Here is a 14,912-nt window from a genome sequence, read left to right as displayed (position 1 = left end):
TTTTGTTCTCCTGAAAACTGATGGAACTGGTTTTAAGGAAAATTTAAGGCCTGGTTCTTCCTGCAGTTCTAGCAGGTTCTGCCTCCCAGAACAAGCATGAGCAACTCCTCCTCCGCTTTTCCTCTGCATATGTGTATATATGCATACCCTGTACCACTAGTGCTCAAAAAAATACACTTAAAACTTCTGGATCCAGATGATGATGTGGATCACCCACAAAGTCTAATCACTTGTTCCTTATTCCACTTCTGAGATTTCCTAAAAAATTCATCTAAATTCATCCATAACGTTTGAGTTATATTGCTAATGGAGAGACAGACAGACAGACCAACGCAGCTAAAAACAAAACCTCCATCTTGGCAAAGATAAAATGTCGGAACAGGGGCAACAAAAGGCTGGAAATTAATTGGTACAACTGAATCAACTGGAGGCGCACTTAACAGCTAATTATGTTAATTGTAAGTAACGAGACTGGATATAAAAGCAGCATTTTAGAGAGGCAGAGTCTCTCAGATGTAAAGATGGACAGAGGTTCATCAAAATGAGATAAACTGGGTCCAAAAATCATGGAACAATTTCACAAAAAGTTCCTCTGTGTAAAATTGTGAAAACTTTGATTCCACCATCTACAGTGTGTAAAATTATACTCAGAGATGACTCCAGCTGCTGAACTGGCCTGCCTGCAGTCCAGATGTTTCACCAATAGAAAACATTTGTAGTGTCATGAAACCCCAAAATCCAGCAACCAAGGTCCAGGACTGTAGAGTAGCTAGAATCCTGCATCAGACCAGAATGGGACAACATTCCTCTCCTAAAACTCCAGCAACTGGTCTCCTCACCTCCCAAATATTTCCAGACATGTTAGAAGAAGAAGATGCTACACAATGCTGAACATCACCCTGGAACTACTTTTTCCACCATGCTGAACATCACCCTGGAACTACTTTTTCCACCATGCTGAACATCACCCTGGAACTACTTTTTACACCGTGCTGAACATCACCCTGGAACTACTTTTTCCACCATGCTGAACATCACCCTGGAACTACTTTTTACACCGTGCTGAACATCACCCTGGAACTACTTTTTACACCATGCTGAACATCACCCTGGAACTACTTTTTACACCATGCTGAACATCACCCTGGAACTACTTTTTCCACCATGCTGAACATCACCCTGGAACTACTTTTTACACCGTGCTGAACATCACCCTGGAACTACTTTTTACACCGTGCTCAACATCACCCTGGAACTACTTTTTACACCGTGCTGAACATCACCCTGGAACTACTTTTTACACCGTGCTCAACATCACCCTGGAACTACTTTTTACACCATGCTGAACATCACCCTGGAACTACTTTTTCCACCATGCTGAACATCACCCTGGAACTACTTTTTACACCGTGCTCAACATCACCCTGGAACTACTTTTTACACCATGCTGAACATCACCCTGGAACTACTTTTTACACCATGCTGAACATCATCCTGGAACTACTTTTTACACCATGCTGAACATCACCCTGGAACTACTTTTTACACCATGCTGAACATCACCCTGGAACTACTTTTTACACCATGCTGAACATCACCCTGGAACTACTTTTTACACCACGCTGAACATCACCCTAGAACTACTTTTTACACCACGCTGAACATCACCCTGGAACTACTTTTTACACCATGCCGAACATCACCCTGGAACTACTTTTTACACCATGCTGAACATCACCCTGGAACTACTTCTTACAGATGTGTTGCTGTCATCAGATTAAAAATCAGCTCATATTTCCTACGAAATGGTAAAATGTCCCAGTTTGAATATCTGAAATGTTGTTTATGTTTTATTCTGTTTTTATTTACATTTAATACAAAGTCTTGACTTTATTGGAACTGGGGTTAAATATTGAAGAAATGCTTTGAGCTAAACATTCATGATCTGGGAAACATGGTTCAGTGGGTTATCAGAGAACTTTATCAGTGATACGTCATTCTTGTAATTCTTATTTGATTGTTGTTTGAGCGAATTAATCTGAGCTTTCCAGCAGTTGATTTCATGTGTTCAACGCACTTTTATGCTTTATGAAAACATGTAGAAAGCAGCTGACGTTCCTCTACTGAGCCACCAGAGTTTTCACGGTTAATGACACTTTTTCACTTACTGTCTAATACTGATCTATAAAAACAGTCATTTGATGGGAGGTAAACTGAGAGGTGACTTTACTGCACATTTTTTCAACTAATATTTTTTTTAAAACAGTGCCTCCAATTTACTTAACCACTGGATGAAACCCAGCCAAGGCTCTGATCCTAATCCAGTTTCTCTTCAGTAGTGCACGGCCGTTCGGCCTGTCGACCTGCTGTACCTTTGTTACAAAGAGTGGAGCGACGCTGTTGACCTGGAACGTCCTCATCATGGCCTCCGAGGTCACACTGTTCATGTTTGTAGAGAATCCAACTGCAGCATTATTAATCAGACAGTTAAGTCCATTTTAACCCTTAAAACCCCAAGCCATTCTTTGCTATTTTTTGGTCTGCCTGTTTTTATTTTATTGTATTTTTTAATATTTCAATTTAAACAAACACACAGCAGAAAGTATTTACAGATTTACATTTTTTATTTCTTGGATATCTACAGTTATTTATGCTACTGCTCATCTACTATCCTCACAAAACCAACTCCAACTCGGCTTGTTTTTGGCACCACCATGCATCTAATTATCTTCTTGGCTTTATTCCAGCCATAGAGGACCATTATTTTTGTACTTTTCTGACATATATACATTTCTGTTCATTTGTTGAGTTGTGGCTGCTCCTGATATTACCATCAATCTGATTGGTGGAAAGTTTGACAGGAAGTGTCTTTATCATAATTTCCAGGTCAAAATAGAGGTCTCTTAGCAACATAGTAGTGATAATCTTTTTTGTTATGAAAATGTTATAAATAATGGTGTTGTCATGGATCACTCCTAGTGGATTAACCAAACAGTCTCTGAATAAACACTACGTTTTGGGGCTGGATTGTAAACCTCCTGGATGGGGTATAAATGCCTGGAAAACTTTTGTAGATTACCTAAAGGGTAAACTAATAATCACAATTTACCCCACAGTCACACACTACCACTACTGAGAAGTTATTTAGTGGAATTTTAAGGGTTAAACTGCTGTTCTTTAAGCTTATATTTATTTAAAATTTGCGCTTCGTATCTTTGTTTTAAAGTGGTAGATATTTTTACTTTGCTTAGGTTTATTTGTTAACCTGTTATTCTCTTGATACTGAAACACAAAACATTTTAAAATTGTCCCGACATGCTGTATTTTAACTTCAGCTTCCCTCTTACATTATACTCACTGAGCCGAACATAAAATTATTTTGTTTTTAAATTTCAGTTTTTTTTTCCTAAGACAACAGATCCAACGTATCTGTAGTGGATCCAATAATTGAACAGAATAGAATAAGAAACCTTTAATATTCCCTCTGTGGGGAAACTGCTTTGTTGCAACAGTACAGGTGCAGTAAGCAGATATATATATATATATATATATATATATATATATATATATATATATATATATACAGACAGATAGATAGTTTTTACAGGCAGGGCTGATCTACCACAACCTCCACTATCCGCTCTTCTTTCAGGACGGTCCACCTGGCAGACCCAAGACTAGGAAAAGATTGACAAGAAACAGCACAGATTATCACCTTACACCTAACAACCGAGATGACAGGAGCGCGCTACACACAAGGTTTAACGTTCTACAGAAGAGCTCCAGATACAGAACACCACAGCAGTTTTACCCAACCCTGAGGACGCACTCACACGCCCCTTTTTGATGTGAATTCTTCGTTTTATCTCGTCTTCGCCTTCAGTAATTGTTGATGGGGGGAGAGGAATATGTTATTTAAAAGATCAAATTTGTTTGAGTCAGCCAGCGTGAATGCAAACTCTGGAGAACGTTTCAGTCCCCATCTGAACCGAGTCCCCAGTCGCACACAAGAAACAGTGAATACCAGATTTTTGTTATATTGAAATTGCAGTAATCTTCAGGTTAAAACAAAAATATGGGTCAGTTAGAACCAGTTAATCAGCAGGAGCTAGTTTCATGTGATGGTTTTACATTTTTAACTGCAGCAGAGCTCACAGAAATCAAATAAACACGATTTCACTTAAACAGGATCATTTTTATTCTTTATTTCTTTTCTGCAAAATAAAAATATATTTTCAAAAAGTGCATTAGTACAATATCGAGTTGGCACATGGCAGGTGACATCTCTCATAACGTGATCCATAGTCTGACCAGTCCACAGGATCATGGAAACAGATTAACTGCCACCAGGAGAACAAACACCACTTTGATACAGCCTGACAGACTCGTTCAGACCAGTTCCAGTAGAACTGCAGACCACAAGTCAGTCTTACACAAGGCTCAGGAAGAAAACCACATTTCTAACATTTAAACGCTTTTTACAGACATGATAAAAATATCTGAAAACATCTTCTACCTTCAAACCTGCTCTCCTTCTCTAAACATCTCCATGGCTTCAGATTTCCCTTGGCTTGATCAAAACAAAATGTGCTTCGGATATTTTATTCTTCCATTTTTTTTTTGGCAAAATCCCATATTATCAGAGATACAGAGACAATCAGAGAAAGAAAATTAATGTAATAGAAAAATAAAAATCAATGGATCAATGAAACGTCACAGAGGTAGGTCACCATTCATCTTTCAGAAAACAAAAAATATGGCTTTGTTCCCATGGAAGACAAAACGTCTTAAATCAGCTGAAATGTCGTCTGGATCAGAGAAACGTTTCAGTCTTTTAGTTAAACATGAGATTATCTAGAAAGAAAGAGTCCAGGATGAAATTAAGACTGAAGAAAAGAAGATGAACAGTAAAACATCCACATTTCCGGTTCCTGTGGGAACCACTGAACTCCAAGCCAGTGTTAGTTGGTTTAACTGGGTTTATTCTGATCAAGCTGCCAAACTCAAAACATTCGTTAGTGGAAAATCTCAAATTATCTTTAAAATACATAAATTAAAGAAATGTTCGACTTTAGTCAGGCTCTGTGTCACGTTTCAGAGGAAAAGCTGCAAGAGGAAGATTTTTCCTGCGGCTGCAGATGAAAACCATCTGACAGTTGAAATACTGAAAGGACTGGATTTATTTTACTGGTTTTGTGCGGGAAGTGAAGGCATCACCATCCGAATCTGAACAAAGTCTGTTGACGAACTTATCAGCTTCAGAGAAACGACACAGACGTCTTCGTGCTCCGACGTCAGCACCATCCTTCTGGAGGAGGATGAATGCAAAACTTCAGAGTGAAGAAATTATCAGCCATGTTTGAAGTACCAGGCACTTTTACAGAAGCTGCATTAGATTTACAATTTATTTTTTTTTATTATTATTAATCTTTCCACGGTGAATCTCTACATATCAGATTTTTCCAGATGAACCCACCTGCTGCTCAGAGATGTCAGACGGTCACACAACAGTAAATCTGAAAGATTAAATCACTGAAATACAATTAAGATCTTAGGTTTGGTTATTGTCCATGAACTTCTCCATTACTACATCTTCTGAGCTCCTGTTTGTTTCCTTTGATTAGAGTTTTCTGATTCGCCCTGCAGCTCAGCCGGGGTCTGTCCCAGCAGCCGGGGTCCCAGAGGTTAGAGGAAGCAGAACTCTGGAGTGAAGGACCATTTCATTTTTTCTTTCCATCGGTTATGCAAAAAAAGCTCCATCCTGGAGGCTTCATTTCATAGGAATCCCTTCATCCAATATTCAGGTGTGAAAATGGATGAAGAACTGAGTTCATATAGAGAGAAAGAAAACTGAACAAAAACAAAAGGAAACAAAAAAAAGAAAAAATTTAAAACTGATTTAATTTGAATTATTAAGCCATTTAAATCTCATTCAAAATGTGAATTATTATTTTTAGAAGCTGACAGCTGATCAGTGGTATTAAATTAAAACCACACGATGAGCTCTTCACGCATTTTAATTATCATAATCCTCATTATTTAATCAATGTATTCAATTATCATTCTTTATAATTATTATTATTATTATTACTATTCAGGTTCAGGGTTTCTGTTTTTTTTGTGGAATCTGTCGTAAATTAATGGTCAGAAAGTGGAAGTCGCATCTTATTTACATCAGATTTAGAAACTAGTTCTTTTTCCTAACATGGTGTCACTTCTCTGTTAAAGGGATATAAGTTGAAATTTTTTGATGTTGTGCTTTGGTACGATCCACAACTGAGCTCCAGACTGAGCCATGGGGAGGAGGAGACTCATGGTGGAAACCTGGAACATGTGGTCCCAGTAAGCGCTGCTTGTCTGGGTGACTGAAGTACAACAGACAAAAGAACAGACGACAGAACCCAAGTTCTGCTGTCGATCCAGTGTGGTGTTGGAAACATCCATCCATCTGAACCATCACCAGAGCATTCCCATCAGGATCCCGTCTCCGGCTCTGCGAGTTGCCGTCCTCACACCCCAGAGTCGGTGTACATGCCATTGATCAGGTAGTCCACCTGGGTGTAGTCCTTGGTCCTGTAGCTCTCATACGCCTGCATGATGAAGACCACCACGGTGACGAAGAAAAAGAGCAGGCCGAAGACAAGGACGGCCAGCAGAGCTGCTGTGTCCACCAGCTGCTGGGTCAGAGCAGAACCCGCAACTTCCACCACAGAAACCTTTGGTGCCGGGGCAACTGTGGCATAGGTGGCGTTACTGGTTACTGCAGCTTTGCTAGCAGTTACCATGGTAACAGAAGTGTTCCGAACCATTACCGTTGTGGTTCTTAGAGGCGAGGACAACGTTGTTTTGTTTTCGGTGATCATAGCAGCAGGACCAGTAGTGGTTCTTTTGGCAGATGGAAGCATAGATGGAGGAGACAGAGTGGGGGTCATGGACGGTGTTGATGGGAGTACAGTGGTCGGTGGAACCAGGCTGATAATGGGTGGAGCTGTGAAGGTTGGAGCAGCTGCAGTGCCAGGGTCTGGTTCTGATGGGGACTGAGGTTTGGGTGGAGCCGACTGCTGGTTGGATGGTAGCATTGGTCCAGCTGTAGACTGTTTGGACGGGGCGACGGTGGTCACAGTAAACAGGAGGCTGGAGTTGACAGTGGTGAGGTTAATGGGTGAAGAAGAGTTGTGAGAGAACTGGACCTGCTCGGTTCTGTTTGGATTCACTTCATCATCCCCTTCAGAACCTCTGTCCACTGAGGTCTGAACCACAGTACCTGTAAGACTTGTGTTAAAGTCCGATACTGAGGACGGGTTCTTCTCCCCAACGCTAGAGACATTCCTCAGAGAATCCTCCAGGTTTGGATTGTTGGTCAAAGTGTCGTTGTTGCCTAGGAAACCAAATTTTATTTTAATTAATCGTCTCAGAAAAACAAAGGGTGGAAAGCATCAGTTCAAGCATGCATTAGCAGAACCAGTTCATCCAGAACAGGTAAGTCTATCATTGTGTTAGTACACACGTGGAAATTTGCAGGTATGTAAATTTAAAATAACTTATTCGTCAAGAAAAGTTACTCTGATCATGATGTTAAAATACTGCATTTTTCCGTTCCAGATTCCTGGGATTAAAAAGATCCATTGTGATGTGGAAATTGCACATGTAAATGAGTAAGTAGAGAATTGTGTAATATGTAAAAGAAATAAAATATTCAAATCAATCATACAAATGTCTTTTCAACTGTGGGGGATGGCTTTGCTCTGCCATGTGCGCTGCTGGTGTCAGATTTTTTTCCTTTCAGCTCCTCTGTACCTGGCACCGCCTCCTTTCAGGAATTCCACCTACCTTGCTGGCTGTTTCCCTTCATAAACTCTGCCAGCTGCTGAAGAAACCCCTTCCAGCTGTTTGAGTTTCAGTGCGCTTCTTGAAGATTATGTGGACATTTATTTCAACAAGGTCCCGCATGTTGTAAAAAACAATATACAGTCCATCGATGGTGTGTTTATGTGTATGTATTAAGATCTGTGTGTGTGTGTGTGTGTGTGTGTGTGTGTGTGTGTGTGTGTGTGATTTATGAAGATAAGATTAGTGTTTCCCTACTTACATCCAGTGGAGCAGATGGTTTCTTGTGTGGTGTTGAGCTGTTTCAGAAGATGGAATTCTGGTTCTGCAAGCAGTGTGAGGGAGGAGTTAGCGAAGAAGAGGAGGAGGAAGAGAAGCACTGCTGGACTCAGCTGGAGCTTCCAGGGACACGGGGACATGGTTGGAGGACACTACAATGAATTCATACAACAAACAGTTAATTTCAGGTCAGGGTGTGGACTCTGTTAACATCTGATCCTGATTCAACACATCAGAACCAAAACCATAACTTCAGCAGAACCATGATGGCAAGATAAAAGCTACTCATGGGACCACATCGCCAGGATCTGTCCCTCCACTGGGATATGTCCCTTCAGGATCTGTCCCTTCAGGATCTGTCCCTTCATCAAGGTCTGTACCATCATCTGGATCTGTCCTGTCCCACTGAAGCAGACTTCAGTCTGCATAATAAACTGTACTGGAGGACCTGGTGGTCTGGTGAGAAACCAGGTCCAGAACATTTCTGGATTTCTGAACGCTCTCAGCTGTCTCATGAAATGTGAAGTTTTTTTTTTCTCTGAACAACAAAATGTTCATCACTTTTTTGAAAGAAATAATATATTCCAGGTGAATAAAATTAGCACATTTTCAGACTAACAGACCTTGTCATTGGGTTTTTATGGATTATTTCATTTGTGTTGAGGTAGAATTAAGCTGCAGGATGATCTGACTTGAAGTCCACTCTGAACCTATGGGGACAAGTTTCTGCTTAAAACTGAATTTTAGTCACTGCTGGAGATCAGGACTTGGCAAACAAGCTAACCTATTTTTCAGCTGATTTGACTCTGCCCCCCTCCAGCACCAATCCACCAGTCTCCCATCTCTCTACTCATCTCCTCTCAGCTGGAGCCCCTAGCACCTCAGCTCATCTCAATCAGCTCTGCTCCTCCCCCAACCCCAGCAAAGGCCCTCCTTCCTCCTACAGGCACTAAACCTGCAGCTCTTTATGGAGCCGCTGCAGTTCACCTACCGACCTGGCATCAGGGTGGATGATGCCATCATCTACCTGCTGCATCAGGCCCCGTCTCACTTGGAGCCCCCTGGGAGCACTATGAGTCACGTTCTTTGACTTCTCCAGTTCTTTTTTTAAAACCATCCAGCCTACTCACTGAGGATGCATGGCTGTGAATCAGACGTGGTAGTCTGCAGCACGGGGGGCCGCCCAAGGGACGGTACTCTCACCATCCCTGTTCACAATGTACGCCTCAGACTTCAGCTACAACTCCCCCTTCTGTCATCTGCAGAAGTTTTCCGATGACTCTGCCATTGCTTGTGTGTCAGAGGGGAACGAGCAGGAGTACGTGGGGGTCATTAGTGATTTTATTGACTGGTGTGAACAAAACCATCTGTTCCTAAATACCAGCAAGACCAAGGAGCTTGTAGGGGACTTCTGCAGAAAATATCCCCCCCTCCACACACACACCCACCAGTGAACATCCAGGGCTCAGACATTGATATAGTGGACTCATCGAAGTACCTGGGTATTCACCTCAACAAAAAACTAGACTGGACAGACAACACAGACGCCTCATATGAAGGGCCAGAGTCACCTTCACCTGCTGAGAAGGCTGAGGTCCTTCGCTGTTCATGGGGCTCTGCTCCAGACATTTTATGATACTGTTGTGGCCTTTGTAGCCTTGTATGCCATCGTGTGCTGGGAAGGGAGCAGCACAGACAGACAGGAAGAGACTTAAACTGGTTCAGAGAGATGGATCTGTCTTGGGCTGCTCACTCGACTTCATCAAGGAGGTGGCAGACAGACAGATGCTGGCCAAGCTATCATCCATTATAGACAACTTCACCCACCCAATGCATCCTGCTGTAGCAGCTCTGAACATCTCCTTCAGCCCAAGGTTGCTACACCCCAAGTGCAAGAAGGAGTGCTACGGCAGATCATGCCTTCCTACAGTCATCAGACTGTATAATAGCTCCATATAACACCCAAAGTACAATTCAGTTTCTGTCAACCCCCAGTCATCACCCTGCATTGCTTCCCACCACTCAATTATATGTAAATAACTTTTTTTTTATTTAAGAATATGTTTATAGTAACTATTGTTGCTACTGTTGTTGTTACTGACCCCCCCTCAGTCTCCATTGGGATCAATAAAGTCTTATCTTACTTGTAGCAGAGACACAGACATGTTTCAAACTGGATATTTTGGGCGTTTTGATAAAACTTCATCACATGATAACACCAGCAGACCACCACCACGGACAATCTGCATCCAGCTTTTCACTCTGTGATGGAAAACGTAAAACTTCCAGAGAATCAGAGTTTGGGTGAAGAAGCAGGAAGTTCAAGGTGGAATATACGAGCAAAGTCCGCCATCTGGTGTCTGGACGTCGTCAGCGCTGATGGAGGAACACAGGAATATTCCTTAAATTTAATCAAATCTTTTCTCAAGAAAAACTTAACTATATAAAGAAATTCATTCATTCATTAATGTTACTGGGGTCAGAAAATTTTACATGACAAGAATTCTTCAAATTAGTATAAAGTTGGAGCAACTGAAAAACTTCTTAACGTCTTAGATAAAAAAAAAAGACTCTAGTGGCCGTTATTATACAGCCAGGAGTGGTGGTCAGAAGGAGGTTATATGATGGGGATCCTCAGCCGGGACTTGGACCAAGGCCAGGACCATGAGTCTGCAGCTACAAGAGGTGGAACAAGGATGGAGACATATGCCTCAAAACTGGACATAAAGTCTAGAAACTTATTACAAATAATGAAAATCCAAGTTTTTTCTTTTAATCCTGCTAGGACAATAAGGATTTCTTTCTCCTTTACGATTATTTTCCCTCAATTTCTGGCCACCATTTTGGTTTGACTTTTCTTTTCAATTTTTCTTAAAAAAAAAAAGTTCAACAGGACAAATTTACAACCTTTCAGATCATTAAAAGGGAAACTTTTCTGGCTTAGTCTTAAAAACTACTAAAAACTTCAAAAATACCAAATATGTAATTATTATTATTTATAATTAATATAATTTATAATTATTATTCCGTTACAGCTGAATGAACGATTAAAGAAAAAAAAAAAAAAAAAAAAGAAAAAAAAAGGAAAAGAAAATGAATCTGTGATGTTTTTAATTGCAGTTTGGGAGAGGACTTTTGTCCTCTAATGACCTGAGAGCTTAGGAAATTAAAACTGCCCACAAGGGTTAAAAATCTGAATTTTAGATGAAGTTCTTTTGACGAACAGACATTTTAAAATTGGATTAATAATGAGAAGAAGAAAAAACTGTAAAATAAGTTGAAAACTGTCCAATCAGGAGCAGCCGAAGATCAACAAGTGAGCAGAAAGTTCTATGTCTGTCTGAAAAGAACAAAGTTAATGGTCCTCTATGGCTGGAATAAAGACAAGAAGGTGTTTTGGATGCGTGGTGATGGCAAAAACCAACTGAATGGAGACAGTTGTGTACAGTAGCACCATAAGCAGGTGTAGATAGAAAAAAAAAACAGCTAGCGGAAAGGTGTAAATATGTAAATTGTTTTGGTTGTTTGTTTCAATTGCAATATTTTTATTCCTACAAAAGTATTGTTAGTAATAAATTCTGTTTTGTTTTATTGATTGGCCTATAGACTGCTGTATCTGATACATCAATTTAGCCTCATACATTGAGGCTGTCCTGGAAAAACAATGTCTGGGTTGACTGGGATTAAAAGGGCTGAGCTTCCACATGCATTTTTATATTCACATAAAAAAGGAACAGACAGACAAAAAAGCTGAAAAAATGACTTGGAGTTTTAAGGGTTAAATCCAAAGAGCCTGAAAACTTTGTAAGAGATTACTGAACGGGAAAAAATAGGAGTTTGGGTCCCTGTTTGTGTCACACAGCAAATTAAATAAAGTTAAACCTGTTTGAATTTATCTGGGCTGTGGAACATTGCAGGTCCATATTGTCGATGCAAAAACTGTATGTCCTGCATTCAGAACGATTATTAGAGAAAAATACTTAACATGTAAATTTATTTGCTTTACATAAAAAAAAGTTTAAAAAAAAAAGAATAATAGATAGTAAATAAAACTAAATTAAATTAATTAATTTAAATGAATAAAATCTTTTTAAAAAGGCCAGAAGTAAATATAAATAAGTAAAAATCTCAGGAAGCCAGCGGCCGATGATGATGATGGACACTTTGAACAATTGTCAGTCAGGAGAATCGAAGTATAAGCCCCCAAATTCACCTTAGAAACACCATGAGGATCCAGAAAGAAATGAAGCCCAATAATAATACAATAATTTATGATAGGAGGAGTGAATACTTCACTATAAAACCTCCTTCGTCCCAATGGAAACTACCAGGATAATTTTTTTAATAATAAAACTGGAATAAAACCTTTGACCACAAAACAGCAAAAGTAAGACAGACTTATGATTCTGTTAGCTCACAGAGTTTTTGTCCCACAGTGATGAGACAGACGTCTCCGTCATCAGCAGCGTTTCTGCTGTCATGTGACTCCGTGTTTGTGTGGTTTGCTTGAAGTGGAGAAATTAGCAGAAGCTTTGAAGTGGACATTCTCATGTTTTTGTTCCATTTCTATATACTAACTGCTTGGGGTCTGAACTGTGTTTGGTTTAGATGCCAAAGCTCGGTAGAGTTTTTTAGCTGAGTTTCTCCCCATCATTTTGGTACGCTACATGTTAGCATTGTCGCTTCCTAGTGTATGCAAACATCTTCTGCACTGTAGTATGTCATGTTGGCAAGAAGAGGTTATCACTAACATGCATGGTCCTATCCTATTAAACTATTTTAAAAAAAAAACTAAGGAAAGTTGATCAAATTTCAGGGGACTGTCACTAAAACATGAAATCTGTGGAAAACTAGATGCAGATTTGTTTTTTTTGTCAACAAACAAAAACAAAAGTTTTGTGTGTGCTTAGTCATGTTTCTGTTGTTAAGGTTTGTCAGTCTTAAAATGGAAAATTATCTGGAGTAATGGAAGTCGCTGGAAGGCATCAGTCCATGTTTTTACTGAATCTTAAATAAACTTCCAGCTCAGTTTCTGGAGGAATCAGTGAATCAGACAAAACCAGGAACAACCTGCAGAGACCTGCCCACTAAGTAAACTCAGACACTCAAAGGTTACTGCCCATGTCTACGTGGAAGACCAAACTCCATCCAGAAAACTGATGCACAATAAACCAAATTACTTATTTCATTTAACTTCTTAACTCAATAACCCAACAAAGTTTTTCCATCCTCCCATCAAAGACCCCTGAACCTCAAGAAACCCATTTACACAGACTGAAACCAGCCCACATTACACCAACACTAACGACTCAGGCTGGGACAGTCCAGGAGGGTCTAGATGATCACAGAGGACCGGAACAAGTCTGGGTCCACCAGAGCTGGGATGACTTAAGTTAACCAGGTTCATGTTAGTCCAGATGGATAACACCAAAGTTGAACTCCTTCACTGATGCTAGCAGCCAGAAACCAGCATAGACAAAATAACATTCTTTAATATAAACTATTCAAGTCAGAACACGGTACCGCACAGGATGGTTAATGCGACACCGTTTATTTCAATAAAATAATAATACTAATAATAAAATAATAAATACAAAACACATCTCTTCTTCAGCCTACCGTTAACATCCACACTGCAACTTAGCTAATGCTAACAAACCCTTTCCTAAACGTTTTTCTTTTCTTTTTGTTTAAATCAACAACCCGAGTTAAATCAGAACAGTTTCAGTCCAGTTAATGTGTCCCCGACTTACCAGAGATCCGTTCCAGTTACGTTATTAACCACGATAACAACCTTGACTAGTAGAACCCGATCAGCAGCTCATGTTAGCATGGGGCTGGTGTCGTGTTAGATCCGGTTACCATTACGTTCTGTGACCACAGTGAGGGAATTTCTTCTTCTTCTTCTTCTTCTTCTTCTTCTTCTTCTTCTTCTTCTTCTTCTTCTTCTTCTTCTTCTTCTTCTTCTTCTTAAGCACGATGTAAACAAAACTTTATCGACTCCTAGCCAGTACAGTTCTTTCGTTCTTTAATGTTACACAGCGAGTCAAAATAATAGAATTGAACAGAATAACATATAAATCATACATAAATGTTGTGCTATATAACAATGATAGTACAACATTTATTTTAAAACGTTATAATATGATTTATAGCTAAAGAAAATCTAACAAAATGTATTTCTATATATAAATGTTGTGACTCTGGTGTCAGTATAAATGTATATGATGGTTAAAACAGAGCACACAATATAACGGGTCACATAATTTGATGTTACACCCAACTTCTTATTCTTTTTTTTTTTATCTCGGCAGTGCTCTGATATGTGTGTCTGCCCTCTGCTGGTTACAGAAAATTACCAAACGACCATCATGTTTTCATTCCCTGCTCCATCAGAGGATAATGGAGGTATTTCATCAGTCTGTCCTCCTGTATAACTGCCTCCAACCTGATGAACATTAACTCTTTTCTGAGGTCCACATACTTTTTTCTTTCTATGGGCATATTGTGAGGATTCCTTTTCGTTGATTAAAACATGATGCTCACGTTTTAACTTTAAAGACTTTAATATTCAAAGCTTTTTCTATAGTTTCAGATACTTCTACTACTAACAGATGTATGACATTTCATCATTGAGGATTATTTTCCTGAAATACATGGCTTAGTAAAAACATTAGTAAAAAAAAATTCTGACTAATTCTTCTTTTTTTCCCCTTTTCTTTGTTTTAAATTGGGTTTTCATCCACATTTCTGGATTGTGTGAAAATCTGATGGTGTTAAAGGTCTTATGTTGAGATACAGAAATG

At 39.6% G+C, this 14,912-nt stretch overlaps 1 protein-coding gene across 3 annotated transcripts; it reads right to left on the bottom strand.

The window, feature by feature from the left end:
- Window positions 1-4,190: 4,190 nt before the first annotated feature.
- On the bottom strand, window positions 4,191-14,008 carry wu:fa25f02 (uncharacterized protein C11orf24). Of its 3 annotated transcripts, XM_041996384.1 has the most exons (5): window positions 13,860-14,008; window positions 9,684-9,781; window positions 9,617-9,639; window positions 8,090-8,258; window positions 4,191-7,378 (listed from the first exon to the last, which is right to left on the bottom strand). In XM_041996384.1, the coding sequence occupies exons 4-5, from the start codon at window positions 8,244-8,246 to the stop codon at window positions 6,510-6,512; spliced, it is 1,026 nt and encodes a 341-aa protein (XP_041852318.1). In that variant the 5' UTR covers window positions 8,247-8,258; window positions 9,617-9,639; window positions 9,684-9,781; window positions 13,860-14,008; the 3' UTR covers window positions 4,191-6,509. The 3 variants fall into 3 exon arrangements, 2 of the variants coding, with proteins under 2 accessions (XP_041852318.1, XP_041852317.1); XR_006011800.1 differs by lacking the exons at window positions 9,617-9,639; window positions 9,684-9,781 and having other exon boundaries at window positions 4,191-5,308; window positions 5,477-7,378; window positions 13,860-14,007; XM_041996383.1 differs by lacking the exons at window positions 9,617-9,639; window positions 9,684-9,781 and having other exon boundaries at window positions 13,860-14,007.
- Window positions 14,009-14,912: the final 904 nt, after the last annotated feature.

The sequence above is a fragment of the Melanotaenia boesemani genome, chromosome 10 (genome assembly GCF_017639745.1).
Source record: "Melanotaenia boesemani isolate fMelBoe1 chromosome 10, fMelBoe1.pri, whole genome shotgun sequence".
Taxonomy (NCBI): Eukaryota; Metazoa; Chordata; class Actinopteri; order Atheriniformes; family Melanotaeniidae; genus Melanotaenia; species Melanotaenia boesemani.
This window is presented reverse-complemented; position numbering and strand designations above follow the sequence as displayed.

Bases quoted from the DNA above. Each gene is read 5' to 3' on its own strand.
- wu:fa25f02 (XM_041996384.1), bottom strand. From the start codon at position 8,246: ATGTCCCCGTGTCCCTGGAAGCTCCAGCTGAGTCCAGCAGTGCTTCTC. The intron at 7,379-8,089 runs GTAAGTAGGGAA...TTGGTTTCCTAG, and splicing joins AACCATCTGCTCCACTGGAT to GCAACAACGACACTTTGACC.